At 44.2% G+C, this 19,517-nt stretch overlaps 1 protein-coding gene across 10 annotated transcripts in view; it reads right to left on the minus strand.

The window, feature by feature from the left end:
• robo2 (roundabout, axon guidance receptor, homolog 2 (Drosophila)) overlaps window positions 1–19,517 on the minus strand; it is a 382,012-nt gene that overhangs the window by 218,264 nt on the left and 144,231 nt on the right. The window contains exon 1 of one of the 10 annotated variants that reach the window (XM_078792659.1): window positions 7,451–8,093. The exons of the other annotated variants lie outside the window; for them this stretch is intronic. Coding sequence (XP_078648785.1) covers window positions 7,451–7,505 — 55 coding nt within the window. The 5' untranslated portion in view covers window positions 7,506–8,093. Of the gene's footprint in view, window positions 1–7,450; window positions 8,094–19,517 lie in introns of those variants that run through there. 10 annotated transcript variants of the gene reach the window in all.

Below are 19,517 nucleotides of genomic sequence, written 5' to 3' on the forward strand. Positions count from 1 at the left end.
GTGCCAAGGTCGTATTGACTCTGCATGCGTTTGTTTGCCCTCTTCTCCCAATACGTCTGGAATTTATTTATGTAGATAAGATTATACTGTAATCCCTCGGTTCATTGGTTCTAGACCTTGTTGTTCGCCCTTTGTATTGAGTTGTGGACTATAGAGCAGTTACACACAATAACCAACACAGAAAGTGTTCTAGTTCTTCCAGAATCTGCACCTATTCAAATGTATTTCTTTGGATTTCGTGATTGTTTTAATTTATTTCACCCATGCCCCGCCTCCAGGCACGCCCACTTTGCTGCGGTTGGTCACACTACCAGAACATAGAAAGGCTAACTTTATAGTAGTTCATAAACGGTAGGAGTTGATAATAAACGGCAATTTATCTTTTTTAAATGTCCACTTTTACGGCCATATGTGCTGGAAGTGGAGACTGGACAGTCTGGAGTTTCACAAGAAAAGTTTTCTTCAAGACGTGACAAAGTATCTTTAGCATTTTAGCGTTAGGTTTTCTACAGCATCGGAAACGTGTAATGTGTTTCGCAGGGCTACCAGTGTGTAAAAAACTCGGGTAGAGCCCCTAATTGTGGTGGGAAGCAGAACTTGGGGGAGGGCAGAGAGCTTATATATCAGGAAATCCACCACTCTGTGATGTCACAAAGTAGCGGTTTTGCCACGCCTTTTCAAACCGAGCGTTTTGAGCCAATCTAAACTTCCATTATCTGAAACTTTGGCATCGTTTAACACGAGAATAGTACATTCTAAATACATTTATGGGTCAGTAAAGTGGAAAAAACATAAAACCGTAATTCAGGCACAAAGTGGCATCCTTTCATTCATCCATCCATTTTCTATAACGCTTGTCCTGACGAGGGTCATGGGGGTATGCTGGAGCCTATCCCAGCTGTCTTGGGGCGAGAGGCGGTGTCCACCCTGGACTGGTCGCCAGCCAATCACAGGGCACATATAGACAAACAAGCATTCCCACTCACATTCATACCTATGGACCATTTGGAGTGGCTAATTAACCTAGCATGTTTTTGGAATGTGGGAGGAAACCGGAGTACCCGGAGAAAACCCCACGCATGCACGGGGAGAACATGCAAACTCCACACAGAAATGGCAGAGGGTGGAATTGAACCCTGGTCTCCTAGCTGCAGAAAGTTTATATATCAGGAAGTCCATCTCTCTGTGATGTCACAAAGTAGCAATTTTGCCACGCCTTTTCAAACCGAGTGTTTTAAGCCATCCTAAACTTCCATTTTCTGAAACTTTGGCATCGTTTAACACGAGAATAGTACGTTCTAAATACATTTATGGGTCAGTAAAGTGGAAAAAACATAGAACTGTAATTCAGGCACTAAGTGGCATCCTTATTTAGTTAATTTATTCCAGACCAACTGTGATCAGGGAATTCCTCAAAATAAAATAAAAACCTTTATATTCGCTTTAAAATGTATTAGAGCCCTCCAGACATAAAATAACACCCCTATAGTCACCTTACCCAAAACCGCAGACATAATAAGAGAAAAGATGTCTGAAGCATAAATTAGACATAATGTTTGAATGCAGCTACTTGAAAGTGTTCCTCCTAAGAGGAAGTGAATGGCATCAATTGATTCTCGTCATCTCTGAGTGCCATGAACAAAAACAAATACTTTTGGATTGCAGAGTGAGTAATAGGTGGTGTGTTCATCATCTGTGATATTCCACATTGTCCCTGCATGCCAATGAAGACCACCTGCAGGCATTTCCATCATCCTTTGCTCCACATGTAAAGGAATCATCAGCAAGTGATGGACTGATGGGCTCTGGATGTGTGCTGAATGTTCGATGTATTACATTTCTTCAGTCTATGTCTATTGGCTACACGGTGACAAACACTCACAGTCAATAGATGAAGGACACATTTGACTTAGCCAGGAAATATTAGCCTTCTTCTAAATAAAAAAACACATCATCGTCAATCATTCGACTGCCTGGGCTAGGTGGCACGTCATCGAGTTGCAGCGTAACTCTACAGTTCAAATGTTCAAGGATGCCATTAAGGCTTTAATTCCAATTCAGAGTCTGAACAGAAGCCAATGGATGTAGTAAATCAAACTCGGGACTGGTCAGAGGGATGCTGTTTAGGAAGAGGTTTTAACCTTCCTCTTGTGTTAGCTTTCTGGTATCATCTCTTATGTTAACGGGTCGGTTTTGACCCATGTATTAAATTAACTATAAAATATACTAAAAACAATAAGTTGCCATCAAATTTGCTTCTCATGTCTTGGTTACCACATTTGGCCCGCGGGCCGCGTGTTTGACACCCCTGCTCTAGGACGAATAAACACAACTGGGAGAAAACACTTATGAAACGCCTCAACAATAAAATCAACACATTAGCTGTTTGGCCAAGGAGCGATGCGAGGCGCCACGCCCTCACGAACAATCACAAAAGAAATATGAAATGTTTGCAGTATGTTTGCCGTGCTCAAACACCACTCCTGCTGTAAGAGGGAGGCAAAGAGAGCGATCCAGAGACAATTATTCATCCGGTCCACTCTGAGTGGCGCTGCACCGTGTGATGGATGTGCTCTTAAGTGTCGTACTCCGGCTGTCTATCGTCCCGCACGTCTCACACCCAGACACAGCTCATGCATTTTTATTAGACGGAGACACACCGGCGAGACGCCGAGCTCGGGTCATTCGATCACACAAACCCTTGACAGTGAGGAACAACACAAGTTCGATACCAAAGGACTCCATGAACTAACACAGTCGCTAAGTTCTTACCGATTCCGTTTGCTTTCATGCAAGGCTTCTATGTGTGTTACAGGTGTGTATTGTGTAAGTGCAGGTGTGTGAAACAGGTGAGGGTCTTGTGTTCCCATTCATCACACCACCCCTCCCCCACGCCTGCCTCTCTACCAGCACAGGTGCGAGAGCGCGTGTTTGAATTCCTCCCTCATGACACATAGATCCCATCATCAGCGTGTACGTGAGCCCGGTTTGAAGTTTAGAATCCGTCTGACTGAAGTTCAACTCAAATTATGCTGTGCAAGATCTGAGATGTTTTGATCCGAAAATTAACTGGTTCCCCGCTTAGCATTAGCATCACGATTAGCATTCCTTTGATGAAACGCTGTTCTAGTGGCCGCCCCCGTAGCGGGGGTGCCGACTAGTTACGGTGAAATCAAATGTTTCTATTATTGGATGGGAAGTCACAAAGACAGAAAAACACTCAGAAGCCAACTTAAAAACAGAAACACCCGACATAAGTCCAGCCTGTTTCCGGTCACCGATTCTGTTTTTTATGGACAGAATTTCTAGGCGCAGCCAAGGTGTTGAGGGAGTTCGGTTCCGGGGGCCTTAGAATCTCATCTCTGCTATTTGCAGATGATGTGGTTCTTATGGCGTCTTCGGGGCTGTGACCTTCAGCGTTTACTGGGACGGTTTGCATCTGAGTGTGAAGCGTATTGGGATGAGACTAAGTACCTCCAAATCAGAGGCCATGGTTCTCAGTCGGAAAAGGGTGGAGTGCTGCCTCCGGGTTGGGGATGAGGTCCTGCCCCAGGTGGAGGAGTTTAAGTATCTCGGGGTCTTGTTCATGAGTGAATTAAGGTTGACAAACGGATCGGTTCAGCCTCTGCAGTAATGTGGTCGCTGTACCGGACCGTCGTGGTGAAAAGACTACCTACTAACCGTTCGATCTATGTTCCCACCCTCACCTACTGCCTGGAATTCTTTCGGTCATGAGCTTTGGGTCATGACCGAAAGAATTCCAGGCGGCTGGAATGAGTTTCCTCCGTAGGGTAGCTGGACTCACCCTAAGAGATAGGGTGAAGAGCTCAGTCAACCGGGAGGGACCGCTTCTCATTCACATCGAGAGGAGTCAGTTGAGGTGGCTTGGGCATCTAGTCCGGATGCCTCCCTGGTGAGGTGTTCCAGGCATGCCCAGCCGGGAAAAGGCCCCGGGGAAAACCAAGGACATGCTGGAGGGATTATGTCTCACAGCTGGCCTGGGAACGCCTTGGTGTCCTCCCGGTGGAGCTGGAGGAGGTGGCCGGGGACCGGGGAAGTCTGGGCTTCCCGACTGAAACTGCTGCCCCTGCGACCCGGACCCGGATAAGCGGAGGAAAATGGATGGATGGATGGATGGATGGACGGATGGACAGATGGATGGATGGACGGACGGACGGACACCCGAAATAAGGACGCCCAACGTGACACTTAAAGCCGCTATGTGACTCTTCAGGTTAATTTGTCAATGCTATTGTACGATACAGCTGGGATGCATGAAATGTTGATATTGTTCGATGTCGGGTGCGTTCCAAAATATACAAACACATGAAAATAACGAAATACTAAGTACTAAGTATCAGGTGACTTTGTCTTGTGTGATACTACTTTGCCTCTTCATGATACATCTGGGCGACAGGCGAAGATTATTTACTTTATTATGACTGACACATCACAAGCACCTCTGCAAACCAGCCGCCAATCAACAAAGCAGCGCCACACCATCGCATCTTAGCTATGACTGTTCTCTGGAAACGTTTTTACTCAAATGCATCACAGCATTTTTTTCCCTGTAGCTCTGTAAATGTCAGGGGTATGCTTCACCGATGCTTAATAAAGCAAAGGTAAAGTGAGGGAAAGTGGTACCCTCCCCGCTCGGCACACATTATTTGCCGGTCTTACGGTGGGAATCAGCCATGCGCGCCGGGCGCCGCCTGACATTTTCTCTCTTTCCAATCGCCGCTCTGTGAAAAGGTAAAGCCATTACCCGGGAACGAGGCCCAGTGTTGGCCGCGGAAACGCGAGCCTCCCTGTAGTCACACGTGGCTATTAGAAGATCATAGGAGCTGACAGGCCCGTGTTCCCACTCATGTCCGTCCCATCCGAGGACCTGCTGCACTGTGATTTCCGCTCTTCAGTCGCTCACCTCGCCCCGGTCTTTGTTCCCGTTCCCTGCCTCTGATCGCAAACTCATTTTTGATGCTAATCAAACAGTAAACACTAGGGGTGTTGGACTCATTGACGAGAGCGCCCTCGACAGTGTCGACGAGTGTTCGGTGGATCTCGGATGAAGCTTCCTCATTACAGCGGCCCCATTCGGGCAAATGAGCTGCCATTACGATAACGCTGCCTAAATGCGGCCAAGTGAAGCAGAACAATCACATTTGGGGGCGAGACATTGCGACGGCTCTTACACAATGACCATCCCTCGCCTACTTTTATCCCGGGGCTTACTTCCCATTAGACGGCGCTACTTTTAAGCGCACTCAGGAAGCTTCAGCATTAAGCTAATCTTGTTTAATGACTCATCTCTCAAATAGAAGATTTGATGAGACCCCCTTCTCTTGACTCAGCAACTCCAAGGACCGTCATCCAAGTTCCACCCAGTATGGTGGTCACGTTGTCACTGAAATTATCCAAACAATATAAGACGTCAACACAAGTAACCTGTTTACTGCACCATGTGGGCATACAAACAAATATCTATACAAAAGATGCCAAAAAAAACACCCAAATATTCCAACCGCAAGGTATGCTGGGTAGCTTGTGAAAATATGTATAAGATGTCGTCAGGAAAGTAAACAGGGAGGTGTTAATATAGCACCGACACAGAAAAAGTGGCATGAATCGAACCAACACTTTTGGTAGTGTTTGGTAGAGGTAGTATCAGAGTAGCAATAGGGGCGGGAACCACCTGTGTGCAAGGGTATTCGGTAATGCCGGGACTACACCTGATATTTATTTCTCCCACCTTATTGTGTTGAAATGTATATGAAAGCATTCTGAAATTTAAGAATTCTGTATGAAAGGCACAAATGGATACATGCTGGATTAACAAAAAGGTCAAATTTGCTTGGACGTCTGTAGGAAAGGGGTTTATGATGCTATCAGAAGGTGGAATATCAGCGGGACAACTTTGTTCCCCCTCATCGACGTCTACTGCTGGTGTCATGATCCGGACACTGGCGCAGGCTTTGTCACACATCCAATTACCGGATCTACAGCCCTAAGGCAGCTATTTGGCCTGACCTCTGTGTGAAATGGGCTTCTGATCCTTCCTCTGAAGGTGCGATATTGGCTTTGACTGTTCTGCATTAATGCAGTTGATCCAGAAGGACTGTTGCCAGTCGCAAACCCTTTTCCTTCATTGTTGGGTTCTGTGTGAAAAGCATTTTGGGGAATCTCGTACCGTACGCCTGACTTCTAGTCCCTCCGACTGATGCACGAGTCCCTTCTCCAGTCCGAGCATGGAAACATGACTTGTATTACATGTCTATCTCACCTTTTCTCCCCTTTCAGCCACACTGGTCGTATTAATCACAGAACACTAAACAGTGCCTGACGCCATTCACAAGGCTGGGCTTTGTTGGTCCGGCTTGCCTAGAGAATACAACTCCAGACCTTTTTGTCTGCCTAAGTGGACTCTTAGAGGGAGCCCCTCCCATCTCCCGAGGACCTTCAGATTACGTCTGAAAGGGAGTGGGTGCCGGGATGCTATAGGGAGGGGTGGCAAATGATTGGGAAGATGCACAGCTCCCGGGGAGATGTGCTCAGCCTCTCCCTGCACGCTACAAGCAATGCCATCAGCCACTGCTTAGCAACCGGTGGCCCGGCACAGAACAGCAAAAAAAAAAAGCCAGCGTAAAATATGGGAATATATTCAAATCCCAACAGAAAGGAGGTTTGCTTGGCTGTCTCCAGAAAGCTGTGCGGCTATGAGGAACAAAAGCAGCAGTTGACAGGTGAACTAATACAAGAAAAAAAAAAACAAAAAAACAGAAATTAGCAATTGCATGCTCTTGGATTCAACACAAAGTATTTGCACATTGCAAAGTTATGCAAAAAAACAAACTGTCACAATGATCTGCTCCTTCCGTGGTGCTTACTCCGCTTCTTTGTGTGCAGGTGTTTGTGCAACAAGGTGTAGCTCGTCATAAAGTCTCGGTTTTACAGCAGTAAAAGAACGCCGTCCTTCTATGAGGCACAGACTGGATGTGAGTCACTGTTTAATTCCCCTAAGCACTGCTGTTTGAGTCATAGATCATATATATAAGACACTGAGGCTACTTTAATGTAACTTTTAGACCGTGAATTGTGTTAAAAAGAGAAAAAATGAGACATATTCACCTGACAACTGATATAAATTCTATATTAAATCATCAGGGAGACCAATAGAACCATTCAGCCACAGGTTTAACAAGCGCCTGTTGTATTTCAACACTAAAACCTTCACTGGGAGTACATAATCACCTCCATCTCCTTATATTCACACATTAACACAATGTTACAGCTAGTATTCCATTTTCATTCCACATTTATGAATATGTAAAATGTGATAATGTGAATCCTTTTTTGATTGGAGTTCTAAGAAAATGACACAAAGTCAAAAGTGGAGAAAATGAACTTTGAAAAGTAGCACTTTGGCAAGGACACTAATGAGGATGCGACTTACCATCAACTTTATAGCACAATAGTCCACCTACAAGGATGAACGCTAGTGGACTCATTCTAGCATATTAAAACATCCACGACTGGCGCTCAAATCCTCAAATTCAGTGCGGGGGGAAAACGAGTCCAAGCAGATTTATTCCGCGTTAAATCTACAAACTGACAACGGCCAGTTTATGCGTCCACAAAAACCAGAGGATCCATTTAAAAAAAATTTAAAAAGTAGGTCAACTGGAGCTTCTTGGGGTTTTTGTTCGTCTCCTCCGTTGTGATATCCCGTCTGCTTGCTCTGCTGCCTCAGCAGAAGTGATCGAGTGCGGAGAAAAAAAAACAACTTCCACACCGGCACCGCGACAGCGACTGGGTGCGCTTCTTCTCCCCGTGTCCCCTCACACGCCTCCCGGTCACGTTCTCATACGTTCATCGGTGACGCACACTGGCGCACATGGCGCTCCTCAAGCACAATCACAACCAAAAAAAAAAAAAACTTTTTGTTGTTATTTTAAACTAGAAAAGATACCCTCTCCCAGCAGAGCCGTGGGGGGTAAGTGGAAATGCGTGAAGAGTCATATCAGCAGAGGAGCACAACATCCTCCTCCTCCTGCGTGTGTGTTTGCGCGGTGCCTCCTTGGATGCAAACAGCGCACACTCTTTGCGCAGCCGGCATCGCCCGCACAACCAGGAGAATGAGAAGGGCAGCAGGGGTGCATATTTGCAATAAAAAGTCCACTTTGTGACCCACTATATACATGAAATACACTTCAATATAATACCTCAGAGAGACTTCTAATATGTATATAACAAAGTATATCAGGTGTTTGCAGTATAATTATACATTGTATGTGAATATGCACACATTGCAATATTACCCATATGATTAATATATCTACATCATGAACAGCATACAAATAAGGGTCTTGCACAAGAATACAGTACAAATGATCATTATTTTAATTATTTTGGGCTGACAGACACATTTGTGACACAAGCTGTTGAGGTTCACATAGAGGGGAGGAACAAGGAGGGGTTGGGAGGCTACAGGGAATGTTGTCTGCCCAGCAACCTCCTCCATGTTCAGGGTAAAGCGTGAAGTGTGAGCTCCCCCTACTGGTGATGAGAGCAATTCCACCTCAATATAAGCTACAGTAGAGCTGAAGCTGAATTACAGTATATGTATTTGTAAAGATAATAAAAGCACTTGTGTTCATTCAAGGCATGTTTTAGTATGCCTTCATAGAACTGGTTCTATTATCCTGGTGGCATCATTTAGCGAGAAGGTGGAGGAGAATGGAGTGGGTGTGGTCATATGAATAACCTAAAAGTGGAAAATTGTTAGCCAGAATGAGCTGGAATGGTTTGAATAGGAGTATTAAGAATGATCATGTTCTATATATTTGCATATATTGTTTTTATGACACATTTTACATTTTCTAGTCCATGTTTCAAAATCGGCCCGATGCTCCAACTTTCAATTTCCGATACCGATATGTATGGTTACCGATTTTTTCATGGATTTCCTGCTTTCCACACAAACGGTCTGTTTAATTTACTCCACCCCAGACTCTCCTCCAGGTATGCATGCACAGTCCACTGTGATTGGTCACCCACAGTCACGAGTGGGCTTCTCCCCCCCGTGACAGCTTATTTAGTTTCCTTCTTTGCCTCTGTTCCGGTTTCCATGCTCTTATTTTGTACCCACTTCCTTTGTCGCCCCCTTCCGTTTTCCTTACCCCTTGCTCTTTTCACGCACCTGCCTCTAATTTCATCATCCCTATTTAGTTCAGGTGTGTGCTCTTTCTGTTGTGGCTTCATCGTTTGGTGGTTTTTTTTGTGTCCTGCTGCTGCCATTCGTAATAAAAGATTTGTTTTTATCCGCACGTTTGGTCTGGATTTCTGCATCCTGGGGTCAAACCGTAAAAGTCACAAGCCGGAACGTGACACCCAATGACTTCAGGATACGTAGGTCTGTGCGTTCACTGGGTGCAGGCAATCTGCAGCCCATTTAAGGACACCCAAGTTGCACTGACTTTAGTAAAATTTAGTAAAATTTCTCTCAATTGCAAATACGCAAACCTAATTTTCTGATGTTTTGGCACCGTTTAACATGAGTATACAACATTTATAGGTCAGAAAAATGGAAAAAACATAATAGAACCCTTTTGATTTTCAAAAAAAAATTATTAAGTTAAGTATGGGCTGCACAGTGGTAGAGTGGTTAGCGTGCAGACGTCACAGCTAGGAGACCGGGGTTCCTCCGGTTTCCTCCCACATTCCAAAAACATGCTAGGTTAATTGGCGACTCAAAATTGTCCATAGGTATGAATGTGAGTGTGAATGGTTGTTTGTCTATATGTGCCCTGTGATTGGCTGGCCACCAGTCCAGGGTGTACCCCGCCTCTCACCCCAAGACAGCTGGGATAGGCTCCAGCACCCCGCGTGACCCTCGTGAGGAAAAGCAGTAGAAAATGAATGAATGAATGAATGAATGGAATGATTCAAGTATGGGTTGCATGGTGTTCGAGTGGTTAGCACACAGACCTCACAGCTAGGAGACCAGGGTTCAATTCCACCAGTTTGTATGTTCTCCCCATGCATGTGTGGGTTTTCTCCGGGTACGCCGGTTTCCTCCCACATTCCAAAATCATGCTAGGTTAATTGGCGACTCCAAATTGTCCATAGGTATGAATGTGAGTGTGAATGGTTGTTTGTCTATATGTGCCCTGTGATTGGCTGGCCACCAGTCCAGGGTGTACATTTTCTATGCCGCTTGTCCTGACGAGGATCGTGGGGGTATGCTGGAGCCTATCCCAGCTGTCTTGGGGCGAGAGGCGGGCTACACCCTGGACTGGTTGCCAGCCAATCACAGGGCACATATAGACAAACAACCATTCACACTCACATTCATACCTATGGACAATTTGGAGTCGCTAATTAACCTAGCATGTTTTTGGAATGTGGGAGGATCCCGGAGAAAACCCACGCATGCACGGGGAGAACATGCAAACTCCACACAGAGGTGACAGAGGCTGGAATCGAACTCGGGTCTCCTAGCTGTGTGTCCGGCACACTAACCACTCTCCCCTATCCACGATTCAGTCAATGTAAATGAAGAGTTTAAAAAGCGGCTGTAAAGACGCATCGCAAGTAAAAAGGAGCATTTCTTGTGATGTGGCCGTGTTGTGATTTACGCTGCCAAACAAAGACTACAAAGTCAAGAGTCTGCGCTCGGGGGCTGCATGCTGTGAAAACCATCCTGTGCCAATAAAGTACACAAGAGCAACACCATGACAGGGAGACTCGGGCGAGGGGGAACCACTTCTATCGCCTTTAATAACTGCTTTGGCTTCTTCTGTTGCCTTTGTGGAGCTGCATGTCACAGCTCGCCCGTGTACAAAGACAGGCCTTGCAGCTCCTGCTTTCAGACATTTTCCCCTCTCTTTGTGCAATGTTTTCGAACTGCACAGAGGTCATTTAGTTAGAAGACGTAAACTAGAAAAGTTGTCTACGGCTTCATTGATGGTAAAGTAAGGGTGTAATTCTGCCTCTTTTATACCCCGTTTCAATCAGTGTATCTGCAGCGAGCGCTGATATATTATTTCACAGCTTCCTATCAGCAGAAAGTGGATTTATTGTAATTAAAACGCAGAGGGAGTGTTTGCAGTGAAACACATCAAGATGAGATACGGTGGCGAAGCCGTGGAAAAATCTACAATATTACTACCTCCGCGGAGGAATCAGGATTTGTGACCTCACTGAGGATAAACTGATTTGTTGGCCGCCACACGCTTATTTGTTTAAGTTGAATCACGACACGAGCGTTGTCACTTTAGTAGTAAATGATGTGTTTGTAATTGGATGAAAACGTATTCATTCAATCAGGCTTTCCATTGTTGTTCTTGCACCATCTGCTCATCCGAGGTGGACTTTTCATCCTAGCGCTTATCACAGCAGAGAACAGTTCCACTATTTCGTGTGGGCCATATAGGAGAATAGCGGATATAGCTGATAGCTATAGATGACGACAATGGAGCCCACAGGGCATCCTCCTTCATAGACAGGAAACCTGAATTTCCCGATAGAAAATAAATTCAAATAATATAAAATAAAATTCAAAATTATTATAATTATAATTTTTAATTTTTTTTCTGTATATTTCCCACATACCCCATACCCCCAATTTTGACATACTTGACTACGTTGACTATTTGTATGCCTGGGAGGAGAGTCTCTTCACATTAACATTAAACAACCCTGACTTTCCACTGTACTTTGTATTCTTTTATATGCCCTAGGGCGGTCCTTACATGGGGGTCAAAAATTTGTTTTGGAAGTGTTCAACTCTCACCCTCTAAATGTGTTAGGATATCAATAAAAACTCACTGTGCAAAATTTTGATTTTTTTTAACAATATTTAGAGGTTCCTCAAGGCCTCTGAATATTTGCAGAATTGCTCGTTTTTGAGGAAATTGTACCACTTTAAGAACGCAAAGCAAAATAAAATAAAACATTACCTTTATTGACTAGTCACTGTGACAGAGTGGTAACCAGCAAAATACAAGTAAATGACATCATTGAAATAAAAGATGAAACAAACTTCTTATGCTTGTATCTCAAATAATGAAATCAGAACCATAGTATAATCTAAGCAATAATGCCATTGAACTGTTGTCACTCATATTTAATATGTACTTCACATATTCTGCATCATAATAAGAAACAATAAGACCAATGCTGTCATAAACTCAAATTAATGATCATTATTAAACCAATAAAACAAATTATTGCACAAATTATTATATTGTGAGAAAACTCCTGAATATGCACAGAATATGTCAAACTTCAAAGTTGTTGAGCAACCTCTAGATATTAATCAATATTGATAAAATTTGGCCCAAATGTTTTTTTCATTTATCCAAACATATTAGTGGGGTGAGAGCATGAAATTTCAAAAGTAGAAAAATAAGGACCACCCTAATATGCCCATTATGATTGTCGATTGTGCCGTATTGTACCGATCGGCTAAAGTTAATGGATCCGATCTGCGGTGACCCTCTGTGGTGTTTTCATAAAAATAGCTAAAGAAAAAGTTACAATATGAAATTCAAATTTTCAAGTTTAGTGCAGCTTTAGAGGTGAAATTTTAAAGAAATATTTCATTTATTTTAGGGGCCTTCAATTTCAACATGAATTGTTAACATTAAGCACAAAACTGTGGTGTGTTCTGGTATGTCTGACGTAATTGTGACAAAAGGTTCTCCCATTCCATGTGGAAGTGGTATGTTTTCCATCCATCCATTTTCAATGCCGCTTATGTATATTCATTAGGGTCGCGGGTATGCTGGAGCCTATCCCAGCTGTCTTCAGGCAAGAGGCGGGGTACACCCTGGACTGGTGGCCAGCCAATCACAGGGCACATATAGACAAACAACCATTCACACTCACATTCATACCTATGGACAATTTGGATTGGCCAATTAACCTAGCATGTTTTTGGAATTTGGGAGGAAACCGGAGTACCCGGAGAAAACATGCAAACTCCACACAGAGATGGCCGAGGGTGGAATTGAACCCTGGTCTCCTAGCTGTGTGGTCTGCGCGCTAACCACTCGACCGCCATGCCTCCCACAATGAAACAAAACAACATAAAGTTAAAAGTACAAGCTTTCTGGTATGTCTGACATGATTGTGAGAAAAGGTTCTCCCATTCCATGTGGAAGTGGTATGTTTTCCATCCATCCATTTTCAATGCCGCTTATATTCATTAGGGTCACGGGTATGCTGGAGCCTATCCCAGCTGTCTTCGGGCAAGAGGCGGAGTACACCCTGGACTGGTGGCCAGCCAATCACAGGGCACATATAGACAAACAACCATTCACACTCACATTCATACCTATGGACAATTTGAAGTCGCCAATTAACCTAGCATGTTTTTGGAATGTGGGAGGAAACTGGAGTACCTGGAGAAAACCCACGCTTGCACGGGGAGAACATGCAAACGGAATGGAATTGAACCCTGGTCTCCTAGCTGTGAGGTCTGCGGGCTAACCACTCGACCGTCATGCCCCCCACAATGAAACAAAACAACATAAAGTTAAAAGTACAAGCTTTCTGGTATGTCTGACATTGTGATTGTGACAAAAGGTTCTCCCATTCCATGTGGAAGTGGTATGTTTTCCATTGCAGTACACTTAAAATAGACACTTTTTTAGACATCCGGTTGTCACTGGCTCAAAGACTCGGGAGTCAAAAAGTGGATTCGTAAGAAAGCAATGAAAGACGGATGATAAGCTTGCACCACTGTTCAATCGCCATGTCGTATCTTTATGCCACACACCATGCACACTCACACAGTTTCAATGACCTTTCGACGTTTTCCACAAATACTTTGTATTGTTTGACCCTCATCCGAACCCTAAAAGTGACGCAAACTACCTTGAGTTCACATTGATAAAGCATTTTCTTGTACATAAAAGAATGATATTTTCATAAGATGTTATTGCAATGAAAACAACAAACAAGATGGCAGACCATTAAAAAGTATGGTTGCAGCAAACCCGGACGAGGAGGCAGAGGGGGTTGAGAGAAAAGTGTTTTTAATTGTGTGCCAGGTCACAGGTTCAGGTAGCAACATCACTCATGATCAGATGGGAGTGGTATTTGGGGAGCTCTTAGCTGGATATCTTTCATGGCTGAGTATCCCCTCACTGGCTATGTGTGGGGATGATTAGGAGCTGGATGTGCAGGCTGGCGAGGGTGGCGGTTGGCGGGGGACGGGGGGGCGGTGAGTGTGAAGTGCGGAGGGGTGATTAATGTAGATGTCAGCGGCGGCCCTCCCTCTCCAGCATCCGTAATGACACCTGGGGAAGGCGGAATGGGCCCTACCTGCACCTCTGACTGCCTGAGCAGGGCATGATTCTTCCCCATGATCCTCCTCTGTCAGCAGTCCTGTCACCGGGCTCAGATCGGGGGCCTTATTAATGGGCCTCCGTGTCAAATACTGATATTAAGCTGTGTTCAGCAACCGCCGCAATCTACACACACATACCTACGCACACTGACACAATCATCTAAGCACGCTAAGCACATACTTAGAAGCTTTTTAACATTCAGACTTATTTGGGGAGTTTCTCAGAATGACAAAGAGCCCACAGCTCTAATAAACATCCTTGCTCCGTTTTGGGTCTTTAATACACACAACCTAATATCGCATCATGCTGAAATAGCGTCCCTCACCAAGATGCACTGCCCAACAATGCAAATCACTTCTTCCCGGGATGGAATATATGATATCCATGCAGTGTGCAGAAAAGTAGATTGCTACATTTTCCCTGCATACATCCAGCATACTGAACACATAGCACTATTTATGACTACGGTGTGAAGATGAAGCATGGACATGATCCATGAGACGACATAGCGGGGGTGACACGTCAGGTCTGAGCAAGCAGGACTGAATGCTAATGCTTTACTCTAAAAAGAAAGTCATCCGTGTGTCAAATGTCGTGGGAATTGGAGATGACGGCAACGTCGTAAAAAACAGGATTTTATTTTATTTTATCGTTAGCAACTGAGAGTCACTTTATTTGTTTATTTGAATGCCTGCTACGACTAAAGGTACATTTGTAGGACATATAATGATGATAATGAAGGTCACAGGGGCCTTCAATTTCAACATTAATTGTTAACATTAAGCACAAAACTGTGGTGTGTTCAAGGACTGCTGGGACACGCTCTGTAACACAATGACAACATTCATTCATTCATTCATTTTCTACCGCTTTTTCCTCACGAGGGTCGCGGGGGTTGATGGAGCCTATCCCAGCTGTCTTGGGGCGAGAGGCGGTGTACACCCTGGACTCGTGGCCAGCCAATCACAGGGCACATGTAGACAAACAACCATTCACACTCACATTCATACCTATGGACAATTTGGAGTGGCCAATTAACCTAGCATGTTTTTGGAATGCAGAAAACCGGAGAAAACCCACACACGCATGGGGAGAACATGCAAACTCCACACAAAGATGGCCGAGGGTGGAATTGAATCCTGGCTTCCTAGCTGTGAGGTCTGCGCGCTAACCACTCGACCGCCGTGCAGCCTGTATTAGAATTATTATTATATAAAATGATGATAGCATCAAACCTTTATAATCTCATTCTGCCAATAGGTGCCTTTATAGTTTGCCTATAAAGCTATGCCTGCTTTTAGCACATCTGTTGAGATCTAATCAAGATGCATTATGGGTATTGAGGACAACCACTCTTGTCATTTTCTACAGGCACGAATGGGGTTTTCTGACATATGTACACTTTTTGGACCCGATAGAAAGCAATCGACACCAATTAAAAATTTGTCGACACGTTTTATTCGGCTTTTTGAGTGTAAGCTAACTTTTCTATTCCTGAACCGCTGGAACATGCTAGGTTAATTAGCGACTCCAAATTGTCCATAGGTAATGTGAGTGTGAATGGTTGTTTGTCTAAATGTGCCCTGTGATTGGCTGGCGACCAGTCCAGGGTGTACCCCGCCTCTCGACCGAAGACAGCTGGGATAGGCTCCAATATACCCGCGACCCTAATTAATATAAGCAGCATTGAAAATGGATGGATGGAAAACATACCACTTCCACATTTAATGGGAGAACCTTTCGTGACAATCATGTCAGACGTACCAGAAAGCTTGTACTTTATACCTTTATGTTGTATCGTATTTATGTTGTGTTATGTTGTTTATGTTTGTTTTGTTTTGTTATGTTGTCATTGGGGCGGCACAGCGGTCGAGTGGTTAGCATGCAGACCTCCCAGCTAGGAGACCAAGGTTCAATTCCACCCTCGGCCATCTCTGTGTGGAGTTTGCATGTTCTCCCCGTGCATGTGTGGGTTTTCTCCGGGTACTCCGGTTTCCTCCAAAAACTAGCATGTTTTCTTCCAAAAACATGCTAGGTTAATTGGCCACTCCAAATTGTCCATAGGTATGAATGTGAGTGTGAATGGTTGTTTGTCTATATGTGCCCTGTGATTGGCTGGCCACCAGTCCAGGGTGTACCCCGCCTCTCGCCCAAAGACAGCTGGGATAGGCTCCAGCACCCCCTTGTGAGGAAAAAGCGGTGGAGAATGAATGAATGGGAAGGAAGGAAGGAAGGAAGGAAGGAAAGAAGGAAGGAATGAATGAATGAATGAATGAATGGGAAGGAAGGAAGGAAGGAAGGAAGGAAGGAAGGAAGGAAGGAAGAAGGAATGAATGAATGAATGAATGAATGAATGAATGGGAAGGAAGGAAGGAAGGAAGGAATGGGAAGGAAGGAAGGAAGGAGGAAGGAATGAATGAATGAATGAATGGGAAGGAAGGAAGGAAGGAAGGAAGGAAGGAAGGAATGGAAAGAATGAATGAATGGGAAGGAAGGAAGGAAGGAAGGAAGGAATGAATGGAAAGAAGGAAGGAAGGAAGGAATGAACGAATGAATGAATGAATGGAAGGAAGGGAGGAAGGAAGGAATGAATGGAAAGAAGGAAGGAAGGAAGGAAGGAAGGAATGAATGAATGCGAAGGAAGGAAGGAAGGAATGAATGGAAAGAATGAATGAATGAATGAATGAATGAATGAATGAATGAATGAATGAATGAATGAATGAATGAATGAATGAATGAATGGAAGGAAGGAAGGAAGGAAGAAAGGAATGAATGGATGGATGGATGGAAGGAAGGAAGGAAGGAAGGAAGGAAGGAATGAATGGGAAGGAAGGAAGGAAGGAAGGAATGAATGGGAAGGAAGGAAGGAAGGAGGAAGGAATGAATGAATGAATAAATGAATGGGAAGGAAGGAATGAATGGAAAGAAGGAAGGAAGGAATGAACGAATGAATGAATGAATGAATGAATGGAAGGAAGGGAGGAAGGAAGGAATGAATGGAAAGAAGGAAGGAAGGAAGGAAGGAAGGAAGGAAGGAAGGAAGGAAGGAAGGAAGGAAGGAAGGAAGGAAGGAAGGAAGGAAGGAATGAATGGAAAGAAGGAATGAATGAATGAATGAATGCGAAGGAAGGAAGGAAGGAAGGAAGGAAGGAAGGAAGGAAGGAAGGAAGGAATGGAAAGAAGGAAGGAAGGAAGGAAGGAAGGAAGGAAGGAAGGAAGGAAGGAAGGAATGAATGGATGGATGGAAGGAAGGAAGGAAGGAAGGAAGAAATGGAAAGAAGGAATGAATGACTGAATGAATGAATAAATTAATGAATGGAAGGAAGGAAGGAAAGAAGGAAAGAATGGAAAGAAGGAAGGAATGAATGAATAAATGAATGAATGAATGAAGGAAGGAAGGAAGGAAGGAAGGAAGGAAGGAAGGAAGGAAGGGATGGATGGATGGAAGGAAGGAAGGAAGGAAGGAAGGAAGGAAGGAAGGAAGGAATGGAAAGAAGGATAAACAGCATTGAAAATGAATGGACTGCTTTGACATGAACGACTCGTGTTCTTTTTCCAACTTTCCCCTCAACGATTAAATTCTTCCCAGTTGTATTCCAACACTCCTCCATGGAATTCCCCTGTTAAGGTGAACAACAGTCTTCCACGGATGTTAATGAGCCGCCTCCACTCCAACACCTCTGCCTGGGACACCCATCACAACTGTCCTCCCCAGCCCCGGGAACAGACCTTGATAACAGGGTGCCGGCCACGGCTGTGACAGGGCGGGATAAACAACGGCTCGGTGTGAGCGATGGGCAGCGGCGGCTAATGAGTGAGGAGCGAATGGTCTCTCATGGCGTGATGAGTCACAAGCGTGAGCGTGGAAGAGGAAAGGGAGGACAAGAGCTCCTCAAGTATCGCTCCAGCATCCTTATCATTAAGCAAACGGTCCTCCCCTCTCTTTAGTCCTCCTACGCCGAGCTGCAGCTGCACACCTCATCAAGAGGCCTCCGGTCACTCATTTGTTGGACTAAACAACTGACCGGGCGGAAAAGTTACTAAACAACATGCCGGGAATACTCGGCGGGCAGCTGGGATGCCTCGTTTTGGATGCAGACGCTGTTACTCATCAAGACGCCCAAATCACACACCCAGCTTGTCTGGGTTCATTATCAAGAAGCATCATGGCGGGGCTCATATTTCTGGTTTCTCTGTAAGAGATGCTAAGGAGGATCACCTTCAGGATTGTTTTATAGCTGTGGACAAATTTAAAAATTGTCCCCATAGTGTTAACTGTGTTCCCAAAGTGTTCCCGAACTTGGAAGTAAAATGTAATGTTCATGGTACTATGGAAATATAAATGTTACAAATATGCTATGCTGCGATAGGTTTGAAATGTCACTGCACAAAAACAATGACACGGCATATAAAAGCAGCCGTAGACGCCATAAAGCAGGGGTCTCAAACTCAATTTACTTGGGGGCCACTGGAGCTTGGGTCTGGGCGAGACTGGGCCGCATCAGGTTTTCCAAAAAAAACGCATTTATTAAAAACAGAAAAATGAATAAACTTTGCTTTGGTTTCGATTTTCTACAATAAAAGCTCTGATAAAACATTCTACACAAAATAAGAAGAACAATAAAAAAACAAATCAAGAATAAAGAAAATCAATCAATCAGTAATAAATAAATAAATATAATAATAATAAAACGGCAAATAATAAAAACTTAAGAAACCACATATAGTTGGTTGGTAGACAAATGATTTTTTTCAGATTAAAATGAACAAAGCATTATTAGAGCCCTGTAGACATGACAAAACACGACTATAGTCACATTTATACTCTTTTTATTTACAACATATTGCGCAACTGCAGGGTCTTGAGACACATGCTAACTCGCAAACTAGAGAACTAGCGACCTAAACGGTAGCCTTCAAGTTATTTCCTTTCAACTTAAATAGCCCAAAACTTACCACTTCCACACGGATAGGGAGGATAACTATTAACAGTTATTTAACCTTTAACATGAACATGAATCAAACGTAATAATTTTTTCTGGGTACATGATACCATACAGCATCCATATCAAACTTGGCGGGCCACACTAACATTAAACTTTCATATCAAGGCGGGGGCCTCAAACTAGTGTCCTGCGAGCCACATTTGGCCCGCGGGCCGCG

The sequence above is a fragment of the Doryrhamphus excisus genome, linkage group LG8 (assembly GCF_037039965.1).
Source record: "Doryrhamphus excisus strain RoL-2023G ecotype Guam linkage group LG8, RoL_Dexc_Guam_v1.1, whole genome shotgun sequence".
Taxonomy (NCBI): domain Eukaryota; kingdom Metazoa; phylum Chordata; class Actinopteri; order Syngnathiformes; family Syngnathidae; genus Doryrhamphus; species Doryrhamphus excisus.